The 23,333-nt window shown below is 49.5% G+C and overlaps 1 protein-coding gene and 1 long non-coding RNA gene across 5 annotated transcripts in view; both read right to left on the reverse strand.

The window, feature by feature from the left end:
* The window catches only part of Tbc1d8 (TBC1 domain family member 8), a 96,645-nt gene extending 93,149 nt beyond the window's left edge, over positions 1 to 3,496 (reverse strand). The window contains exon 1 of one of the 2 annotated variants that reach the window (XM_060369913.1): positions 3,181 to 3,496. In XM_060369913.1, the coding sequence (XP_060225896.1) occupies positions 3,181 to 3,307 (127 nt within the window). In that variant the 5' untranslated portion in view covers positions 3,308 to 3,496. The remainder of the gene's footprint in view (positions 1 to 3,180) is intronic. The other variant, XM_060369914.1, reaches the window with a different exon arrangement.
* Positions 3,497 to 3,887: 391 nt separating this feature from the next.
* On the reverse strand, positions 3,888 to 20,626 carry LOC132648399 (uncharacterized). Of its 3 annotated transcripts, none has more exons than XR_009586813.1 (3): positions 20,216 to 20,626; positions 6,700 to 6,845; positions 3,888 to 6,468 (listed from the first exon to the last, which is right to left on the reverse strand). It is a non-coding gene; the product is annotated as an uncharacterized LOC132648399 (long non-coding RNA). The 3 variants fall into 3 exon arrangements; XR_009586812.1 differs by having other exon boundaries at positions 3,888 to 6,152; positions 6,291 to 6,845; XR_009586811.1 differs by having other exon boundaries at positions 3,888 to 6,845.
* Between the last annotated feature and the right edge of the window lie 2,707 nt (positions 20,627 to 23,333).

The following is a 23,333-nucleotide window of genomic DNA, read 5'->3' on the forward strand; positions in this document are numbered from 1 at the left end:
AAATGGTTTCTTCTGTCAGCCACCTTGGCTGTGCTGTTTGTCACAGCAGTAGAGAAGTAACGAAGTCAGAGGACTAGAAAGTCAGGGAGAAAAAAAACCAGTTGTTGTGGATGTTTGGGGTGAGGATGTGTAAACAGGTTTTTGTTAAAATTTGAAGTTGGAGATGTTAGCTTGTCCACACCTGTTAAGTGTCTCGTGCAGAACATGGCCTTTGCCAGGTGGAATTAGTTGAATTTGGGGGACTTTGAGGGGTGTAAATATGACAGCCCAGAGGAAGAAGGCGCGGCTGCCTGGAGGAGGACTGCTTGCTGCTGGTTCGTCCTGCTGCTGCATTTGCTGTTTGCCGATTTGCTGATTACCTGGACTTCTGGATTTCTGGACAAGTGATATTGGTATTGTCTCCAAAAGAATCCTACAACCCTACGCAGTGGGAAGTAGAAAAGAGAGCTCCGCCCCCTGTCCCCACTAATTGTCTTTCCCTCCTACCCGGTGTTGGGGGGTTGGAAGGGAGGTGGAAGAGTTTAATAACCCTAAATAAAGCAGGTTTGATAAAAATATCAAGGATAACAGGTATATATAAGAAGTGTGTGTGTGCGTGCCCGTGTGCATGTACATGCGTGTGTAGGAGGGTAAATTATAGCCCTTAGAGAAAAGCCTGTGTTTCTAAAAATGGGCAATACAAATTATTTTAACCTTTTGACTTTTGTGTGCCTAAACTCCTACTACATAATAACAAATTTAGCATAAAAATAAAAGGGAAAGATTACTATACTCTCTCCTTTATTTCAGTCCACTGATAACTCTGCTAAAAAAAAGTCTAGAACCTGCCCCTATTATTTCCTTTAAACACATTGTAAACCATAAATTCTTACACTGCTAAAAAATATGCCAATTGCATTTCTATGTTCTCCAACAATTGCTAGTCCAGAGCTGCCCAGTGCCTCACTGGTCCTGACTGAACAACATTGCTCCAAGCTCAAGGGTAATACACTAAGTCTAGATTGCACAATAAATGTTTAAGGGTCAAGAGTCAGGCTGCAGAGGGCATCTCATCCTGGCACAATCAACAAGAGATCCTGGGTCTCTAAGAAATGAAGCATCTTTACTAAAGATGCTTTCTCCTTTTCCATTTATCTTGTTGCCTTTAAGAAGTGTCTCAGGGCTGGAGAGATGGTTCAGTGGCTAAGAGCACTGCCTGTACTCCAGAAGTCTTGATGGTTCAGTTCCCAGCAACTACTGAGTGGCTCACAACCATCTATAATGGGATCTGATGCCCTCTTCTGGCATGCAGGTGTACACGCAGATAGAACACTCATGCATAAAAAATAAATCTTTTTTAAAATCCTTAAAAAAAAAAAAAGAACAGTATGCTAAAGAAAAGAAAAGCAAGCAAGAAAGAATGGTCTGAGCGGGCATGGTGGCATATGCCTGCAATCCCTGTCCTCCTTTGAGGCTAGCCTGAGCTACATATTTTATACTGTGTCTCAAAGATTGCACATTCACAAGGTCCAGACAAAGGAAACTCCGGGCAAGACCAAACAAAGCCACAGGTAACTCAGCACAAGACCTGAGCAGGAAGGAGGCCACACCGCTCGGAATGGACTCTGTACCTCTCAGGCATAAACTCTGAAGCTCCACACAGCCCTGACAGCAGGCTCTGCCCTGTCTGTGCCCTGCTGGATGGACAATAATCCCTAAATGGCATGCCCTCGTTCACCTGCCCCACCGATTCTTTCCCAGGGCAGCAGGGACATCAAACATCCCACAGGGTCAATGGGTCAAGTGGCTGGGCAGGCCGTGTGGAACAAACCGTCCTCATGCTTCCCAGTCCGCACTGTTGCTACCCAGTGGTCGCCTTCTGCAACGGGAGGCCACTGACACAGCAGACACTGAACTCAATCCACTGTAAGTTGGGCCACCTTCCTCGGCGCTGTAGGCGCACAGACCTCTGCTGCTGGATGTTTCTTGCTCTCCAGCCCAACACTGGACCCTCGGTGCTCCCCAGGGGCTCACAAGAGGCCCCCTGGCCCCCTGCCTGCCACAGTAACGCCCCCATGAAGCACACCTGCTGCACCTGTCCCTGCTGCTGAGGGGACCACCGGCCACCCGAATGCCACATCCAGGACCCTCCACTATCCACCCACCCTTTCAACCAGAACCTGCCATCTCCTGAGGCAGGAAGGCCTCAGGTCCTTAGGCCTCAGGCCTCACTCCTGAGGTCTAAGGAAGGCCTCTGCGTCATCACAGATACCCCCACACACACACACCCTACCCTGAACCCACATGCTAGCCTTCCCCGAAGTTAAACTATCGGTCCTCCGTTTCTCCAACCACAGTCCACTCCCAAAGGGCCTTCCCCAGACTGGCCCAAAAGCCGGCAGTCGCCAACAGTTAACCTGGGCACAGTTTCGGTGCATTGACTTCCTCAGCAGAAGGCTGTGAAAGGACCATCATCCAAGGCCCCTTTTATCCCGGCTCCTTAACCAAAGGATTCATTTCCATCCTCTCGGTAGATACCGCGGTTCTCCCTCACTGCTTAGCTCTAGCTAACAATGCGAACTAGTCCCAGTCTCTACCAGCTTTGAGCTTTAACTTTTAGAAGTGGGGAAATGCCTGGTTCTGGGCAACTTCAAAGCCCTAGGTTTTGTTGTTGTTTTCCTCACCGTTCCCCAGAAGACTCTGGAAGAAACAACTGGATGCTTAACTTCACTGCTCGGACTACAAGCTTGGGAACCGTAGGGCCTCAGTTTCCCCTGCCTCCTGAGGCAGAAAGTCCGGGATCTCTAGAGCCTCTCGACCGTATGGCCTCAGGTCCCCAGCTGCAACAACACCTGGAGCCACAGCTGCGTCCAGATGGCCAAGTCCGGGCCTGCCCGGGCGCACCCTCCTGTCACCTGGCGGGGCCCTCGGGCGCCCGGATCCCGCAGCCCTGGGGCGAGCTCTAGGAGCCCCGTCTCCGGCGTTCGCGAGCTAGGTCACATCAGATGCACCTGCCTCTCCCAGCCCGTGGGTCCCTGAGCTCCCAGCCCGCCCGGGGCTCGCGTGAGAAACCAAGGAGAAAGGAAAACAAGCCACAGGCAGGGCCGTCCCGGCCTCGGCGGCTGCCACCGACAGGCCACCTGCGACGCGGCCGGGCGGCGGGGACAGAGGCCGGGCCGAGGCTCCGCGCGCGCCCCTTACCGGTGAGGCGGCCGCCCCCCTCGCCGTGCCCGCGGCGCCGCTGCAGGACGAAGTAGCAGCTGCTCTTCTGGGTCACCCAGAGCTTCAGCGCGTTCTTGAGCAGCACCTCCTCCGGCTTGAGCCACATCGCGGCGAGCCTGCCGCGCCCGCGGGCCCCGGTTCACATCGCCCCAGCCGCCGGCCGCACCGGGCCGAGCCCGCGGGGAAGGACGCGGCGGGGGCTGCGCGCCGAGACGCCGGCCGAAGCGCCCGCCGAGTCCCGGAGCGCCGAGACCTCAGCTCGCCGGGCTCACCCCGCGCTGCCCGCCCTGGCCCCGCCCCGGACAGGCCCCGCCCCGCCCTCGCGGCCCCGCCCACCTCCCTCCAGCCACGCCCCCGCCCGCCCCCAGGCTCCCGCGGCGCCGCCCGGGTTTCCCAGCGCCTGCGGCTCCCCGCCGGGGTTCCGGAGTGGCGGGAGGAAATCGCAGTCACAGCCAGGTCCCCTCCCTCCGGACCGGGAGGAAGCCAGCGACAGAGCCAGTTGTCTCCACGCTCCCGGTTCTGAGAGGTAGAGGAAGGACACAGGGGAAAAGACATCTTGTTACCGAGATGCGAGTTGCCCAACCCAGAGTCTTAACCTTGGAGAGTGCGATGCACGCCAGTAAACTCGGGGGCCTTTGAGTTTCAAACAACCAAAAGCTAACGCTGAAAATCGGAAACCATTATGCTTGGATTCTCTAAATACTTTATTTTTCAGTTGACACATGCTAACTGTAAACACAGAGCTGTACACAGTGAGGATAGGTCCAGAGACATTGCTTTTCGTCAATCCAAACAGTTACCGTTTCTTCTTTCTTACATTTTATTTATTGGGGAGGGGGCTGTTCAAGAGAGCCAGTTTGGCATGTGGACTTTTAGGAGTCAGGTCTTGGTTTCCACTGTGTGAATCCTGCAGATTTGAACTCCGGTCCCCGGCTTGGCAGCAGAAGTCATCTCGACGGCCCCGTTTAGTATTTCCCTTACAGAGCTATGGGAGAGGTGGAGACGTGGGAACCGCACAAGCAGCAGGCTCTACGGAACACCGTGTTCCTGAGGCATATCAGATAGAAGGCACAGCTCTGACAGTCCCTCCTGGCGGTCCTCTCCACAGGAACGAGGGCCTTGAGTCTGTTTTGACACCGCAGGGTGTGGGGCAGGTGGACACGGGGTTTTAAATAAATGTTCCTTCCAGGCTGTAGTAGAAATAGATTCGTGGTAGCTGTCCTTGAAGAGCTGAGGAAAAGGGATCCAAGTGTTCTCTCCAGCGAGGGGGTTAGATCCAATATCCTTGCCAAAGAGCAGGGAGAGTTTCCTTTAGTCCCTGGGTTTTGACAAAAGGACAAAATGTGGCTGTTAACTAGGGCAGAACCCTGAGAGTAGAGGCTGAGGAACCTGTCCTGGGGAGGATCAGAAACTGGTCAGATCCAGCAGACAGGAACCCTGCAGAAAGCAAAGCTAGTGGAGGGCGGGGGGAGGGGGAGGGCAGTGAAGGGTGAGTAAGTAAGGTTTAGAGCTATGTTGTAAGAACATGTCACCATGAAACCCACAGACCAACCAAGAAATAGTAGAGAGAAAGAAGGAAACAGGAAGAAAGAGGAAGAAAAGAAATAAAGCTTGTACACGGGCCAGCCACAAACAGCCATCTTCCAAAGCAAACAGAGGAAGCCTGAAAGCCATGATGATCTCAGGCGCGCAGGCTGCTCTCAGAAGCAGGCGGCAGGCTGGAACCCTAGAGAGAACTGGATATTAGTCTGCTACTGTGTGACAAAACTTCAGGAGAGACGCATCTCTCACCCCAGATAGGGAGCCCAAGGCAGACCAAAGTACCAGTATCACCAAAGTCCAGCTCGGTGGACCGATGAGCTTTATTGGGTTACTTACTGGACCAGATGTGAGTCAAAGGCAGCGGCATCACCAGCGCCTGCCCCAGGACAGGCGACAGCTCACCAAGCTGGGGGCCAGAAGCACACTGCACACAGTCTTCCAGGCAGATAGGCCGGTTTCTGCTTCTTCGGGCAGCTGGTCTGGGGTTAGAGTCTTCTCTGCGTCCTTTTCTACTGCATCTGAGAAGGACTCCTGGCTTTCACTGTTACTCTGGCAGGGAGGGGCCCTAATGACTCTGGTCAGCTTCAGGGACTTCCTGAAGCTGTTTGTTTACCTTCCTGCTTATGGAGTGTTACTGCAAGATGGAATATTTTAATCTTGGCAGAAACTGTTTTACGACACCTGTCCTAAAGATTCACAGATGGGAAAATAGAAAAGCTAAGTGGGCTGAGGACACTGGGGATACACAAACTGAATGTCCTGGGGGAAAAGGGGTTGAGGACGCTCTAAAGTACAGCTCTTTCTAGATTAGAGCTTAACAGGACACCTAGGCTTGCCACAAAGTCAAGCCTAAAGGCTCCTGGATGGCCCCGCCTCTAGAACCATGGGACAAATAACTTTTTAATCTTTATAAATTACTCAGTCTGTGGTATTCTATTATAGCAGCAAAACCAGACAATACATGCTACACGCATGCGTGTGTGCGGGCGCGCGCGCGCGCGCGCGCGCACACACACACACACACACACTGAGCGTCAGCTGTTATACACACACACACACACACACTGAGCGTCAGCTGTTATTGCTGAATGTGAACTCTCCTGACCTATCCAGTCACTCCTGCTGTAATTATTAAAGATGTTAAAAGTGAGAGAAGCAGGGGCTGGTTAGGAGCAGGAGTACTGTTCTTGCCATCTGGTTTCCATGGATCCAACACCCTCTGCTGGCCTCTGCAGGCACTGCACCCACATGAGCAAACACAAACACACACACACACACACACACACACACACAGTAACACCTAATTTAAAAGATTTCTTAATCTTCACACACAAAACCTGGGGACCACAGAGAAGCTACTCCGTCTTGCCTCTCCCATCTGTAAGGCTCCAGCTTCTGCCGCTCATCATCTGTGTCAGAGAGAAGGAATAGAAGGCAGGAACACACCCGGTGCGTCAGCCTTCCAGACACAGAACAAGAGAGGGGGTGCAGAGGGCCTGGTGGGGAGTAGCTAGCACAGGGGCACACAGCATCTTCCTGTCACTCACCCCCGAAGCCGAGCACCCCTTTTTGGTGTTATCATGGGTTGGGTTGTATTCTTCAGAATGCCTAGGTTGGAGCTCTAGCCGCCCCCAGCCCCTCAGACTGTGACTTCACTTAGAATCGGTGCAGATGTAATCAGTTAGATGAGGTTACTCAGGTGGACCTTAAGCCAGCGAGTGGGACCTTACAAAAGGGACAATGGGCAGACGCTGTGCTTGCCTCCTTGGTCCTGAGGACATCGGTGCAGCACCAAGCCGCTTCCCGCCACTCTGAGAGGGATTCTGGTTGTGGGCAGGACCCCGGCTGACACCGGGAAACAGGGTTTACTTACGAAGAATTCCGAGTAAGGTACGCCTCTCCAACTACCTGTGCACAGGGACAAAAGCACGCCCCTCGCCCAGGCGCTGCACTCACCGGGAGCAGGGTTACACACCCAGGCAGTGGTGTGAGGAGAGGGTACAGAACGAGGCTTGGGGGCTCTTGCTGCTGTCAAATGTTGTTGCTATGGCAACGATGATAATTACAAAGATTGCACAATGAAATGGCTGTTTGTGACTGCCCTGGAGAGAGAGAGAGAGAAGAAAGAAGGAAGAAAGCATGAAGTATTAAATTTCAAGCTCAAGGTACAGGTACAGTAAAATTCAAAGAAGCCCTTATCTGTGCGGCCACAGGATGGGCAGGCTCTTCTTCCAATCCTCAATACGATCGTGCAGGTTAAGAACTGGGACCAAGGATGAGCATTCGCCCTCAGCAAGCCCCGTGCTAAGATGAGAGCACTGACTGGGAAGACCAAAGTCAGTCAGCGAGTTCTGAACACAGTCGGGCTGACACAGACAAGGCAAATTCCCCAAATCTGAGCCCTCAGCCCACAGAAATCGGCCTCCACTGACAGGGAACCTGAGCGTCACTGCGGCCTTTGCCTGGCACCTACCCCCAGGTACATCACAGACTCCAGGACCCCAAGAGAGTCTTCCTGGGAGGAGAATCCAAGGTCAGTTTGGGGAAGAGGAGTTGAAATATATTACACACCTCAGAGTTGGAAAATCTTTCCCATATGTATTGGGAAGAAGTTAAAGGTCACACATGGGTCATATCCTACAGTGTTAGGCCAAGGATGAAATATAAAATTGGAGTCAGCAATATTTGTAAATATTCACATACTTATGATTACTAAATGATATACATCGGGGTAATGAAAGAGTTTGGAAAAATGTGATGGTGCTCATAAATATACATGCATGTGACAAAATCTCTTTAAAAGCGAGGGCAGTGACCGCAGGGAGAGGACTCAGTCAGCTGTTGGCTGTAGAAGAGCGAGGATTGAGCTTGACCTCCCAGAACCAAAATACGAAAAGCCGGGGGCAGATGCTCATAGCCACAGCCCTGGGGAGACGGTGGTGGGAAGGGTCCTGGGCCATGCTAGCCAGCCAGTCCAGCCAACTCGGGGAGCTCCGAGCACAGCAAAGACCTCCCCCCCCAAAAAAAGAAGGTAAAGGGGGTGGAAAGAGAAGTAAATAAACCTTTAAAATGACTACCTATTGTAAAAGCTAAAGAGCAACTAAGGGAGACCCTTGACATCAGTGTCCAGCCTCCATCCGCATGTGCGCACACACACACACACGTAAATATACATGCAAGCAAAACAGGTTTTTAAAAAGGCTTAGAGGCACACATCTGTAATCCCAGCACTCGGGGAGGCAGAGGCAGGTGTATCTCTGTGAGTTCAAGGCCAGCCTGGTCTACAAAGTGAGTCAAGGTCAGCTAAGGCTACACAGAGAAACCCTGCCTTGAAAAAACAAAAAGAAAAAAAAATAATTTTTAAAATGTTTGAAAAGGGTATTTTGTAGAAAGCAGTAGCACCGATGATTCTTGTTCAGAGAAATGTTAAGTAAAATTCAGTACATATAGGTAATCCTGGTAACATCTTATCAATAATCCTAGCACTTGGGAGACAGGGGCAGGAGGATCGCTATAAATTTCAGGCCAGATAGGGCTGCATAGTGAGACCCTGTCCCAGAGACGGGGGGGGGGGGGGGAGAGGGACAGGGAAAAGGAGAAGCTGAGAATGGAGAGGGTAAGGGAGAGGGAAAGGAGGGGAGGGAAGGAGTAAGGGGAGGGAAAGGAGGAGAGAGAAGCCTGATATTATTAGAATATGAATAAAAACTCTCAGATTATGATTTCTACACATAATTTGTATATAATATTGTATGACAATGTTTTGGAGATAATCTGCTTACTATAATACCTTATTGTATTCATGTTACATATAATTCATTAAATCAAATACCCATATATCTGGTCTTCAAAGTCTTCTTTGAACTAGTCTTAACAATTTACCGGTTTACCCAATTAAGGAGTTGAAAAAAAGGCTTTGATGAATGTTCACTTTATATTTGCACCCAAAATCATGCTTTTAGCTTTGAAAATTAATCTTCAGCAGTAAGAGGAGGAGGACTATGGTTGAAAGAGTTCTAAAATTTATCTGTTGTAGTTAAATGGTTGAAAAATGGAAGGGTGGGGCTGGGGTATAAAAAAAGACAGTGTCAAGAGCACGTAAAGCCTGAGTTTGGCTGCCCCAACCCAGTACAAAGCTCAGTGGTGCATACATGTAATCCTAGCTGGGCAGGCAGAGACAGACACCTGGATCCCACTGTCAGTAAGCCTAGCCCCATTCCAGAGCCTAGGTCCCAGTGAGACCAATCTCAACAGTCAAGGTGGAGGGGCTGAGAGATGGCTCCGTGGTGAGGGAGCTGCTCGTGCAGAGGGCCCGGATTCAGTCTCTAGCACTCACACCAGGTACCTCCCAACCTCCTGTAACTACAGCTCCAGAGAGATCCTGGCTTCCTTGGGCCCCAGCATTTATGTGCATAGAGACACCCCCCACACACACACACTTTTTTTAAAAATTATAAGCCAGGCATGGTGGCACACTCCTTTAACCCCAGCACTCAGGAGGCAGAAGCAGGCAGATCTCTGTGAGTTCAACTGCAGCCTGATAGTCTGAACTGATTTGTCTGGCAGAAAAGTGGCCAAGATGGCGATGGCTTTAGTAACGAACATCCAAAGTTTCTTCCTCACATAGGTGATGAGAAGAGAATGGTAGCAGAGCCATCCATTACACAAAAGAAAACGAAGGAGGGTACCAGAAGCTAAGGGGCCACGAGAAGACAAGCATGCAGCTGTGCTGGGCTTCACTGTAAGCCCCAGTCGCCACCCAATGGACAAATTCCCCCATGAAAATATGCAAATAATAGAAATGTATGTAAGCATATAAATGTATAAAGCTTCAGGTCTCCGCCTGGGATGGAAGCAGCCCTGAAAAAGCTGACCAGCTGAGTGAAGAAAGTCTAGTCTAAAGCCAGGAGGAAGAGCACACCCGGCAATCGGTTCCCTGGTTCTGAGAAGCCCTGAGTCTTGAGGACTAGATGCACAGCCATGTCGGACTGCGGGATGATTCTGTGGCCCCACAGTCAGTGTTCTGAGCACGCCAGTCACTCCTCCAAATCCAGCGCCACTTTCTTTGGGATGTAAGAGACTTGAGGTTTCTTTCCAGCCACTTACATAAACTTACAGATTCTCCTACCTCCCCTGATCCTAGCCATTAGGCCTTTAAAGTCTCACAAATGGCGATTTAGGAAATAGGCTTAGATGTACTACGGTATGAATATTAGAGTCCATATGACTCAAGCCCTTCTGTGAAATGTGAAGAAAAATGCTCTTAGCATTTCTGTGTGAAACTGTATTGTAAAACATATTATGTATGAAAAATATCTCTCCAGAGGAGCTTGAATTCTCTAAACACAAAGAAGCATAAGGAGGTGGAGAAATTAAGGATGCTGATTATGATCAGTCATACTACACAAAGCCCATGAATACGTACAGTGTTTACATGTTGGCCGGTGGTGTTTCTGTTGCTGTTGCTGTTGTTTTGTTTTTCAATAGACACAGTATCCTGTAACTACCATCCCAGCACACAGACCATAGGAATAGGAGTATCATGAAGTCAAAGCCAGTTTTGCTCTATACAATGAGTGTTAGGCTAGCTTGGTCTACATAGGGAGACCCTTTTGCCAAAAACAAAATCACTAGCCAGGTAGTGGCACATACCTATAATCCCAGATCCCCAGGAGGCTGAGGCAGGGGAGTTGTAAGTTTAAGGCCAGCTGGGGCAGTTTGGTCAGGCCCTGTCTGGAAATAAAAATCAAACAGGGCTGGGGACGTGGCACAGAGCTCCCATGGCAGGGGAGAGTCCTGGGCTCATCTCGAGCCCTGCAGGACAACTGCTTACAAATACTCACAGTCAGGATGAGACGCTGCTTATCCTGACTCGGTCACAGCACTCTGCATACAAGAAAGTAACACACGACACCCCATGCATTTGTTACTTCAAAAGGAAAAGGACTGGAGCTGGGGAGATGGGCAGCCGTTAAGGGCACCTGAGGCCCTTCCAGAGGCGGAGCACAGCTGCCTGCTGACTGCAACCCCGAGGGATCTGATGACGTGGCACACACTCACACACACACAATCCTGGGTGGGGTTTATCTGCGTTGTCTCACATAGGCATGTAGCACACATACATGTCATGTGTGGGATGTTGAGGTAAGTCTGTCTGGCTTCTGTGTGTGGGTTAGTAAAGCCAGGCACCGAGAAGAACCTCGTCTGGCACAGGGAGAGGGAAGGTCCCGCCAGGCCCTTCTGCAGGGCCAGCGCCCTGATGCTCTGTCTTGATACTCTGTCATGATGCGGTGCAGAGCAGCCTGGCCGCCCTCTGCTTGCCTTCCCTTGTCTCTGCACCCACATGAGAACTGTTAGCAGGCTGCATGCATCCAACAAAAGCTCAACTGTCATCCCTTCCCGGTGTGCAGCGCCATGGTGAGAAACAAGGTGCCCCGAGGAGGCCAAAGAAAGGAGACCAGGAAGCGTAGCTCTTTGTATCACCCATCCCCCGCTGGGATGAAGCGAAGTCGGCAACTCCACACTTGCAGGTTGAGGCAGGGGCCAGCCTAGGCTCCACCGTGAGACCCCGTCTCAGGAAATGTACGCGACAACTGAACCTGTACATGAGAAACGCACAGTGAGGTGAACGGGGGAGCGTGTCCTCTACCAAACCATGTCCTCATTTTAAAACCAGTTGGCTTCATTTCGTTATAAAACGAAGGAGAGGACCCTCACATTCACACAATAGCACCAGGCCAGAGGACAAAGCCTTGAAGCGGCCTCTGATAGGCTATTGAGTTTTAGCAGACACAGATCTATCTTCTCTTCCTTTGGAGAGTTCAGCTGGGAACAGGGCTGTGGGCTGAAGCCACAGCCGTGGGCACATCAGTCAGGCGCTCACACGCAGAGCCACGCCTTCCCCGTCTAGTTCAACCTTCCTAAGCAGAATGATAACAAGGTTTCCAGGGGTTTCTGGTGTTTTGTTTTGTTTTAATTTAGCATGCAAGGTGTTAGATACCATTTGTCTTTGTTTGTTTGGAGACAAGGTATCACTGTGAGGCCTTGGCTGGTCTGAAGTTCACTATCTAGACCAGGCTGGCCTTGAACTCAGAGCTAGCCTGCCTCTGCCTCCCAAGTGCTGGGATTAAAGGCCGCACCACCATGTCCAGCTGTCTCATTTTGGTTTTTGTTTGTTTGGGGGGGGGTTGTTGTTGTTGTTGTTCTGTTTTGGTTTGGTTTGGGTTTTCAAGACACGGTTTCTCTGTGTGGCCCTGGCTGTCCTGGACTCACTCTGAGACCAGGCTCTAAGATCTCGACCTCACAGAGATCCGCCAGCCTCTCCCTCCTTGTTGCTGCCATGTAGATAGTGTTAATACCTAGGCTAGTTCCATGTCCTCACTGTCACAAATAGAGAAACCGTAAGCGTGGATTAGTGATTCTCTCTGTGGTGGGAGAGCAATCCTTCAGATGCCAGCGTCCTACTCAGCTCAGGTTGATCTCGAACTCACTACGTGGCCACAAATGACCTCGAACTCTGCCCCTCCCTCTCAAGTGCTGGACTATGGTACTACGATTGGTTCCACAAAGAGAACAATGCTAATCAATTAAAAAGATCTCCAAAGGGCTGAGGAGATGCTCGGTGTTTTAACAACTGTGTGTGAGGACTGAGTTCAGATCTCCTAAAGCCGTGGAAAGAACAGGTGTGAGTGACAGCTTGCCTCAACCCCAGCCCCCGAAGGTGGAGACGGATTCCCAGAGCGAGCTGCTCAGCAAGGGCAACAGCACCGGCAGCGAGCACGGGGCGTGATCGTAAGTCCCTCGCTGAATAGAGCAGTAGCTTCAAGGAAGATTCCCACCAACCTCTACTCCCACATGAGCACACATCCATGTGCATGCGTGCCTCCACACATGTGTCACACACACACACACAAACATGGATACACCCATGCACATGCGAATGCAAAAAAGAAAAAATATCTCCAGCCTAGCACATGATAGCCCATGCCTGGAAGCCTGGCACTCAGGAGGCTGAGGCAGGAGACTGAGGCATTTGAGACCAGCTAGGCTAGATAACAAAACCTGTCTTCAAAAACAAAGCAAAACCAGATCTTCACAGGGCTGGATGGAGTTCTGCACTGCAGCACTTACCTGGCCAAGTGCCATGCCAAACTTTTTTAAATTAACAACAACAAAAAAAAAAAAGTCAGGCCAGGTGTGGCCGTGCATTCAAGGCAAGAGGCAGGTGCCTGTCTGAGTTTGAGGCTACCTTGGTCTACAGAATGAGCTCCAGGATAGCCAGGGCTACAAAGAGAAACCTTGCCTCAGAAAAACAAAGGAAAGAAAACACCTGGGGGCTCTGGGGCTTTCCGTCTGTGCAGTCACTTGGCACGTGGGGGCCATTCTGATTCATTCTTCTCTTGAAGGGGCAAGAATTTTGACATGGTCCCACTGCACATCCCCCCGAGGCCTTGGCCAGCCTCAAGCGCACAGCAGACATTCTGCTTTCTGAAGTATGGAGGACATCACAGTCACTGGGCACCCTGGCATCTACTCCAGTTTTGACCCCAACACTGGGGATGAGACCCAGGGCCCGATGTGCTTAGGTGGGTGCCTGACTCTGTCCTCAGCACCAGATGTCACTTTAAATTAGTGGTGTCCACACAGTGACGCTTCAGTAAACACAGGCAGCAAGGCTGTGGAAGAGTGGGAACAGTCCTCTTGCCCGTGTGTTCTTTTGATGTATATGTTCTTTTGAAATGTACACACTTTACCCTTGTTCATTCAAATGCTGATTTCTCTCCCCCACTCTCTGGTTTCAATCCGGACATTGCTTTGTGATACTTATTCTAAGCATTACCTGTCTCAACTTTCTGTAAACAGGCCAAAATAAAGCAACTAGCCACACTGTTGAGTAATGGAAAGGAAGCAGGAAGAGAGGGAGGAGCCAGAGGACAGGAAGGTGGGAGGCAGAGGAAGAGAGAAGGGCAGAAGGGAGCTGGGAGAGCAGAGCTGAGAGAGGGAGGTCTTGGAACAATGTGGAGAATGAACCTAAGATTTCATTGAAAGCAAGTATGATGTGGGAAATCTACATGTTAGGAAACTATGAGGGCTTGGAGGTTTAGGATGGACTAACTATTGCCCAGCATTGTGTTCTAGGTTAATTAAATAAATCCCAGTCTCTGTGTGGTGATTTGGGTATATGGCTGTTTAGGACTAACAGCAGCTTTAATAAAACATAAACCAATAGTAAATATTAATAGTCACTTACAACACCCGTGACACACAGGTTGTTGGCATGATGCGTTCGTGGCACGAGTGTTGCAGTATGAACAGACCTACTGTGCGTGATGTGTGGTGCATGGCGGATAGTGATAATCAGCCACGTGTGCTGGTTTACTCCACAGCTTGCAGCACACTTCTTCTACGTGGATAGAAAGGGGGCTATCTAACATGACCACACTTCACGGAATGTCTGGTGCACACCGTGTCTCCTGAATCTCTTCCAAGCCAAGGACAGTGATTCTCAACCCCTTAATACGTTCCTCATGTTGTAGTGATCCCCAACCACAAAATTATTTTTGTTGCTACGCCATGATTGTAATTCTTCTATTGTTGTGAATTATAATGTATCTGATATACAGGAGATCTAATAGGTGACCCCTGTGAAAGGGTCAGCTGACATCGCCCCCAGAGGGGTCACAACCACTGGCTTCGGGATTGCATTTGGAAGCCACTGGGAGAGGTACACTGTCGTCTCTCCCATGCGTCTGTATTTTCTCTCCTTTCAGGAGCCACTGAAATGGTTGTGGATGGTACTGAACGGCTCATATGCCGATCAGGAGAGCAGAAACAGCAGCCTAGCGAGCAATCGCTTGGACATTGACTTGGGGTAGAAACTCAGCCAATATATGAAGAGTAGAGAAGAAGAGATTCAGAAGGTTCTGGTTACAGGGCAGAGCGGTCAGGTCTGAAGGCCTCCAGTTTCCTCTCTTGCCTGGGTGGAGACAAAAATGGAAATCAGAAACATTGGGTGAAGCTGTGGGGAACATGTGAAGGGGTTTTCCCCACACATAGTCAGGAAATCGGACAAAATGCGTAGCTGGTGAAAAATGACCCAGCACACTGACATTTGAAGCTCCTCTGAAAAGGATAGCTCAGTTCCTCGTCCCCACAGCAAGGGGCCAATGATCACCACTGCTAAGCACATATAAGCCACACGGATCTACTTCATATGGTTCATTCTAGAATATGAATGGACCACAAAGTACAGAACACTTGGAAAAATGCCATGAGAGACAAGAGACTCCAATAAACAACACCATAAAAAAATAAAATCAGACACACACACACAGAGAACAGATGACAACTTAAAAAAATCCATAATGAAATCTAGGGATGTTGACACACGGCCATCACGCCAGGTACCCAGGGGCTGAGGCAAGCTAAGTAGGCGCCATCTCAAGAAAACCAAATCAAAGCATAAGAACTCTATAATGAAAGTCCTCAGAGAATAAGACATTCCTCCATGACACGAGAGCATGAGCTATTTTTAAAAATGGGGAAAGAAAATAAGGAAGGCACTGAAGTAAAAGAAAAATAAAATTGCAAAAGTGAGAAGTGCAGGAGAAAGACGGGGAGTAGAAGTTGAGGTCATCTTCCCAGGAGGCACAAACAACCCAACAAAGATGAGGAAAGCAGTGCAGATACAGAGAGAAGACAAAGCATCCATTTAAATAGAGGGAGTCTAACAAACTAGAGTGTGTAAAGAAAAAACAGGCAAAAATCTAAAAACACAAATACCAAGAACAGGAGGACATGAGTCTCCACATTGCAAGGTCCCAGTCTCAACCACAAACTTGAAGACCGGTTTGAAGCACATACCCTCGTGAGTGAAAATAGACCTGTACCAAGACACATCACACTAGTTAACAGAACCCACGCTAGAGATATGATTCTGAACTCCTCCCGGAGAGAACAGAGAGGTCATGGACAAAAAACGAGGTATAAGAACAATGCTCTGGTTTCATCTCAGATGCTGGGATAAGTCTCCTGACATAAAGCAACAGGAGAGAAATGGCTCGTTTTAGCGCTGAATTTCAGAAACCAGCCTGCATGATACACCTGTACAATCATGGTACAAACGTTATGGAGTAACCAGCCGTTTTAATGATTGGATTAAGGCCCACTCCATGAGATGTAACTCAAATCTGACCCTGAGGAAGTGGCCCATAACCTAAGACTATTCAGGCCATAGACCTATGAGAAAGCCTAAAACTATAATTCTGTCAAAAGAACACAGCGATAACATGGCTCCTGATGACACACTGCTCTACCCACAGGTCAGGGCCTCCTTCAGTTCTCGTCAGAGATGCTTCTTCTGGGAAATAACACAGCCCCCACAACTGCAGTTTGCAGAGAATGAGAGACTTTGAAGCGCTCCGTCCTAAATAGGATATCTTCATCACACCCTCCCCTGAGGCCTCAGAACTATGTGTAAGAGGAGCTGGAAAGACTGTTCGAGCCGGAAGGAATGAGTGACTCTAAGCAAACAGCATCTTCCAGACACAGCAGAGATTGTCAGGTTGTCGGGCAAGGCTTGGAGGAACTTGATGGCTTAGAGCACGGCTGGATTCGGGTTGAGAACACACAGATGTAGCAGAGCTTTAGATGGGGAGGTTTGAACTAGAAGAGACAGAGCTCTGCAAGGAAGGAACTGAGTCATAATACACAGAGAAGGCTCTGCATGTAAGTACTAAAAGCAGTGCTCACTAAAAAAAAAACTTAAGTCACTGAAGGTTAATTGCTGCCTAAACATCATTACATCCCTTAGTGAGGGAAGCTGAGGACAGGAGAAAGGCTAAGTCCATGTGGCTCCGTGGTAGAGCATGTGTCTCAAAGCACAGCTCTGCATTCAGTCCTCAGCATCACAAAAGTAATATAAAGCAGGTCCTCACAGTGTGTAACAGAAAGGTGGCACACTGAAAGCTAAGACTCAGTAACAAGAATATAACACTTGGAAACAGGAGGTTATCTCTCTACCTCTGAGCTAAGATCAAGTATAAACGGAGAAAGAAAAAAAGCACAAGAGGAATTAACACAGATCGCCTTCGGGGCACAGGCCATAGGACAGGGAGAGGTTACTTTGCATTAGAAGTTTCAAGAACAGTGAGCAGGAATGCCGGCTCACACCTGTAATATCAGCACATAGCAGGTGGAGGCAGGAGCCAGCTTTGACTGCATAGCAAAGCCTTGCTTCCAAAGCAAATTTTAAAAACCAGTGTGCTGGAAGCAGAGAGATGATCTGTGGTTAAGAGCACCAGAGAACTGGAGTGTGGATCCCATCAGACACCTCACAACCGCTTGTGACTCCAGCTCCTGGAATAGCTCTGCAGGCACCCACGTGAGTACCCCCCACACACACACACACGTAAAGAAAAAGAAAATAGATCTCTGTTCAAGAAATAACAATGTTTCTTATAAAATTCAGTATTACTTTGCTAAATACAAATTTCTTAAAGAACATACAGAATCCAAAGAAATATTTAAAATGCATTTTAGGGGGAGAAGAGAGAGGAGAATGGGCTCCTTTATTCTACATACTTTCCTCATTTCACCCCTGTATGAGTTACTTTTCTATTGCTGTGATAAAACACCATGGCCAAGGCAACTTACAGAAGAAAGGATTTGGGGCTCATGACTTTAAAAAAATCAGAGTCCGTCATAGGAGACACGTGTGGCATCAAATGGCAGATATAGCATCAGAGCTAGAACCTGAGAGCTGCCATCTTGAACTACAAACAGGAAGCAAAGAGTCCAGTGGGAATGGCACCCATCTTTAAACTCTCAAACCCCGCCTCCAGTGGCATACTTCTGCCAACAGGGCACACTTCCCCACTTCCCCAGACAGCACCACTACTGGGGACCAAGTATTCCTACACCCCAGACAATGAGGGACATCTCAGTCAAACCATGACAACCCCTAAAAAGACAGGGAGCCAAATCTCACTTAAGATAGTCATGCAAAACCCACAGATTCCTGTGCATCAATGATTACCACAGTGAAGGCTTGGCCCCTGGTAGCGATATTTGTCTGTTTGCCACACCCCTTAACACCTAAAATATTATACTCAAATTATTATTATTATTATTATTACAATTTAAATCATGTGTCTGTGCTGGAAAATGTGCGTCAGAGTACAGGTGCTCAAGAAGGTCAGAGGTGTCAGATTCCCTCAGGCTGGAGTTACAGGCAGTTGTGAGCCACCTGGTGTAGGCTCTGAAAACCAAATTTGGCTCCTCTGGAAGAGCAATGTATGCCTTAACCCCTGAGCCACCTCTCCAGCCCGCATGGACATTTCAGATGCATGGGGAAAATAAAAAGAAATCACCAAGTGCTAGAGTGTAAACATTTCTAACCATCCAAGATTAATATTTAAGCCTAACCTGAAGTGTGATAGCGTTAGGAGACAGGGCCCTTTGGGAGGGGAACCTGGGTTGGGGGGGAGGTAGTGACAATTTTGAATTAAAAAAAAAAAAAAAACACAAATATTATAAGACTATAGTTTTGTTTTAACCCCAGGTGTGGGACACGGACTGCTTTAAGCTGTCCGTGGCAGCTGGCTATGATTCGCCTCCTGCTCTAGCAGGGGCGTAATTTTTGCCAGCAGGACAGCAGAAACTGTGTGGTGTTTGGAATTCTGGCGACTTCAGAACGTATATAAATTTGAGTGCCCCAAGAAGAAGGGTCCGGGGGAGTGTTAGCTGGCTGGTGGTTGTTTAGGTACCTAATCAGCAGGAAGTAGTCTTATAATATCACGTTTTCCCCTCTGTCCTATTTTCTCTCCGACCTAGTGTTAGGGGGTTGGAAGGGTGAAAAAAAACGGGGTGGAGAAGGGTGGAAGACAGAAGGACCCAGCAAAGTAGCCAAATGCTGGTTGTGGGGGCATTTGATCTCGGGGTAGATCCTCGTGGAGAAAACTAGTGTCCTTACAAAACGCCCTAGAGAAACCTCTCACTGTAAAAGAACCCTAAAAGAAGATACCATCTACACACTCCCTCGCCAGACACTGACAAGCCAGCGCTTCAGTCCTGGCCTCCCAGGCTCTGGAGCTAGTAGACATGATTTTTTGTTGTTTTCAGGCCCCCAGCAGAAGGCGTTCTGTTGTCACAGCCTGAGTACACAAGACTCCAGGTATTCATTTACCACAGAGTTCTGAGCTTGGGAATCTATTGTCAGGGTTGTGTTACAAGTCTGTATAAACAGAGTTAACATGAAGATTTTTATCAGGTAGAAATGTGGATAAATTTCTGTTCAACTGGAACAGAAAAACCCCAAAGTTTATGGTTTATTGGCCCTGGCCCAAGTTTCATCCCCCAGAGTACTGACATGTGAAATATTGTGTATAGATTTACTATATATTTTTATTATATGTAATATGTTATATAATTATATTATATGTTATAATAATATAAAAATATTATTCAATGTATATTATTCTATAATACTATATATTACATATTTATTAACTGATGAAAATATAAATTCTTGACATCTTTTTACTTTTTTTTTTATATTTTCATCAGTCAGGATTGTACCTCTCCTAGAATTTTATCTTAACAAAGACTAAGATGAGGCCTATGTAAACCTGGCATGTTTCCTGTTTTGAGGCATAACCTCACCGCGTAGCTGTCTTGAACCCCACATCCTCTGCCAGCACACTGACATCACCGGCATGGGCCACCACAGCTGCCTCCAATATTTTTAGATGCCTACGCTTAGAATCGGCCTTTCGAACCCCATTACAGGAACTGAGACATTTATTTATGTTTTGATCAGGTGGGAGATGGGTGGGTATTTTCCTTGTCCTGTTCTGGCTGGAGCTGCTGACTACACTCAGTCAACCCAAAGCCTGGTCTGGAGAGAGCTGTCCAGACTCGGCGGAGCCCTGTCTTCTCAGACAGATGGGAAGAGGAGGCCTGAGGCAGCCATCCCTCAGCGCCGGGGAGAGAGGATGGTTCAGGCGAGGTGGGAAGGTCGTCCATCTCGGGAGGAGCCAGAGAGAACCCCCAGGATCTAACTCAGGTTCTCAGCGCAGGGGCAGGGGCCCACTCCGCTGCGCCGTCCTGCCAGCCCTCGCCGCCTTCCCGGTTTAAAATTTGAAGACGCTCTTATGTATTGTAATAACCACTCCTAAGGGAGGAGGGGAGGACAGCGCGAGTCGTGTATCTCGCCGCTGTGACTCAGTGGCGTGGACTAACAGCTTAGACAAGAGAATTTCACGGCTCGGAGCGCGGTGTGCCAGAAGCACAAGAGGAGCGAGTGTGCGCTGGTGATAGGGAGGCACCAGCCGAAACAACTCTGCTCCAGCTTCTCCTGCCAGCTCCAGGGCAGGGACACAGGGCGGACAGAGGAGGATTCTCCGTGGGAACTACGGGGCGCCCTCCTGCGCGGGGTGACTCACTTTCCCTCTCCCTGAGCTCCTCGGGTACTCACGCTGGGATGGGCACTGTGATGGCAGGTTGGAAACACGGGGTGTTTTCCTGCTGGAAGCTTCCTGGCAAGAGGCCGCCTCCCCCTCCGGGGCAGCAGCCCTCGGGCCTGCTCTCACACTCCACCTCTGGCCTTGAGCGGACTGGACGTGCAAGGTGGGAGTCCCTCAGCTCTCAGGCTAGCATCCTCGGGTGTGCAGCCGGGGGAGCTTGCTCAGTCCCTCGGCGGGTCTGTGGTGGCAGAGGGGAAGTGAGACCTGTGGCGCTGGGGGCTCGTTCCTCAGGCTGGGGCTTGCCATGGCAAAGGTTGGCCAGCAAGGGCCCGGAGCGAAGCAGAGGAAAAGCCCCGTTATGTGGCTGCTCCCCCCAGAAGCGTCCTTTCTGGGTACACATGCATACACACACACACACACACACACACACACACACACACACACACACGTTTCTGCTTAATAACAGCAAGAAGCTTTTGTGATGTGAAACTGCCCGCAGGCCACCCTGGAGGCTGGACTGTGAGTCAGAAGAAACACCCAGAGGAAAAGCAGCTCAGCTCTCTGAGCGTCACTGGCGGAGGCAGGGTGTGCTGTGTGCCAGTTCAGCTCAGGAGACCAAGGCGGCAGCGCTGGGACCTCCGGGTCAGCCCGGTCTCCACACTGCCTTACAGGACAGCCAACAAGGACAAGGGAGAACTGTTACTCTGAACGTCAAGTTAAGACGAGTCTAGAGACGCCCAGGACATGAACCTGAGGAATGGCTCAGGACATGGAAACTGTTTGACCCTTCAGTATTTGTACCTGTGTGTCAAGCTGACCCAGAGCAACGCAAAAGCAGCACGCTTCTCTTTTCCCTCTGTTGTGGTACTTTGTACACGTCAGGCAAGCCCAAACCTGCACGATGACTGAACGCCAATCGAAAAATAAACACGGCAGGGCCAGAGAGTAGCTCGGTGCTTCCAAGCGCCTTCTGCTCTTCCAGAGGACTCACGTTAAGAGGGCATCCGGTGCCCTTTTCTGGTCTGCAGCAGAATCAGGCACAGGTTTCCATGAACGCAAAACATCCAGACACATAAGCATTTTAATTAAATTGTATTAAAAAATTAATTAATATCAATTTTTGTTATTTTGGTTTTTTGGAACAGGGTTTCTCTGTGTAGTCTTGGCTGTCCTGGACTCACTTTGTAGACCAGGCTGACCTCAAACTCACAGAGATCTGCCTGCCTCTGCCTCCCTGAGTGCTGAGGTTACTGCACCCGGCTAATACATGCAAGTGCGCACAGAGGTCAGAGTGTGAGAAAGCCCTGAGTTGGGGTTACGAGCAGTAAGCTACCTGAGGTGGGTGCTGGGAACTGAACTCAGGTTCTCAGGAGGAACAGCATGTGCCCTTAACCACAGACCTAGCTCTCTAACCCCTGAAATTATCTCTAAAGTAAACATCACTCAGAACCTTAAAATGCTGTCCGTTTTTCCAGCTGAACCGGTTTATATCTGCAGTTGGTGGCCGGGAAAGCTGAAGGTAGCTACAGCTGTCCTGAGATGGGGACTCCCGTGCAGCCCCGGATCCAGGTCTCACAATGCTCTCATTCTTCACTTCTGGCTTTTACTGTTTGTGTATGTAGACCCCTTCACAATTCTATAGCCTGTTTTTCTCCCCACAGCAGCGGGGGCCTCCTTACAGGTGATGGTCACACCCAGCCCACTTGGGGGTAGACATAGGAAGATGCCTGGACGCACAGTGGTGTCCAAAGTTTAAAATTCCCAAACCCAAGGGTGGGACAGGTGGCTTCATTGGTGAAGCCTCGCGACAGCATGAGGACCCGAGTTCAGATCCGGAACACCCTAGCCAGACATGGCGGGGGGCAGCTGTAATGTCAGCTGGGGGGGGGGGGAAGCAGAGAAGGAAAATCCCAGGAGTGCCCTGGTGAGAGAACCAAAGTAATGAGCCTCAGGCTCAGCCAGAGACCTGTGGAAGGGCTGAAGATGCTCTTCCAGAGGACCTGGGGTCTATTTCCAGCACCCACATGGTGGCTCACAACTGTCTCTAACTCCAACTCAAAGGGATCTGACACCCTCCTCTGGCTTCTTCAGGTACTGGGCATAGAACACGGTATACAGACATACATGCAGGCAAGACAGCCATACATATAAAGCATTAAAAGTTAAAAGAAAAATAGGGCAGAGAGTGAAGAAGATACCTGCCTTGGACTTCTGGCCTATATGCACACACACACACACACACACACACAACCTATTTACATACAGATAAATAAGTACAGATTCATGCACACACATACATGTATCTACCCACTCACATACACAAGAACCAGTACACAGGTACACACACCCACACGGATGTACACACACACAGCAGCCCACACAGGGCAATTGGTTAAATCTTCTGGGAGGACTCCGGCCCAGGCACTCTGATTTACTCTGAAGAGCCCTTGACCGACTTTCCCACTTGGTGACCTTGACATAGGGAGGGGGTCACCGCAACGCTCCTCTCTTCCTGTCTGTTGAAAGTCTTGGATGTTGGATTTCATGGCCAGTTCAAGGTTACCTGTGGGCTTGTCTTACCGTCCTTGTATGCCTACCGCTTCTGTCTGAGGGAAAGCTACACTTGGCTGCCCCCACCAACAAGGCAGACAAGAGACGACTGCAGATTCATCATCTCTTAACGGTTTTGCTGAAGCCGGCCTCCTCCGGGCCTCTAATGGAGAGTGTGTGTCTGCTCAGAGCTTCGCAGGCTGTCCCCAAGGCGGCTCGGGTTCCTACCTGACCCTTTACTACAGCTGGTCATCAGATATCCTCTCTGGATTGATTTCAGCCAGGGCTCTTTGGCAGAGGAAACAGTCAAGACTGGACCAGCTGAGGTTTCAGAAACTCCGGGCTCCAGGAGAGAGGCCGGTTCAGAACTGAGAGCAATCCTGGATCTCACAGAGACTATTTGCATGCTGAAAAGAAGCTTTCACTGGCTTCAAAATATGAAGAGATGGCTGTGGTGGAGGACGAACAATGATAAGGTAAAACTCTTGACTGTGACCTCTGGATTCCACATACATGCTTGTTTCTACACACACAAGGGAACATGTGTACACCTATAACATACTCATACACATTTTTTTT

The sequence above is a fragment of the Meriones unguiculatus genome, chromosome 16 (assembly GCF_030254825.1).
Source record: "Meriones unguiculatus strain TT.TT164.6M chromosome 16, Bangor_MerUng_6.1, whole genome shotgun sequence".
Classification (NCBI taxonomy): Eukaryota; Metazoa; Chordata; class Mammalia; order Rodentia; family Muridae; genus Meriones; species Meriones unguiculatus.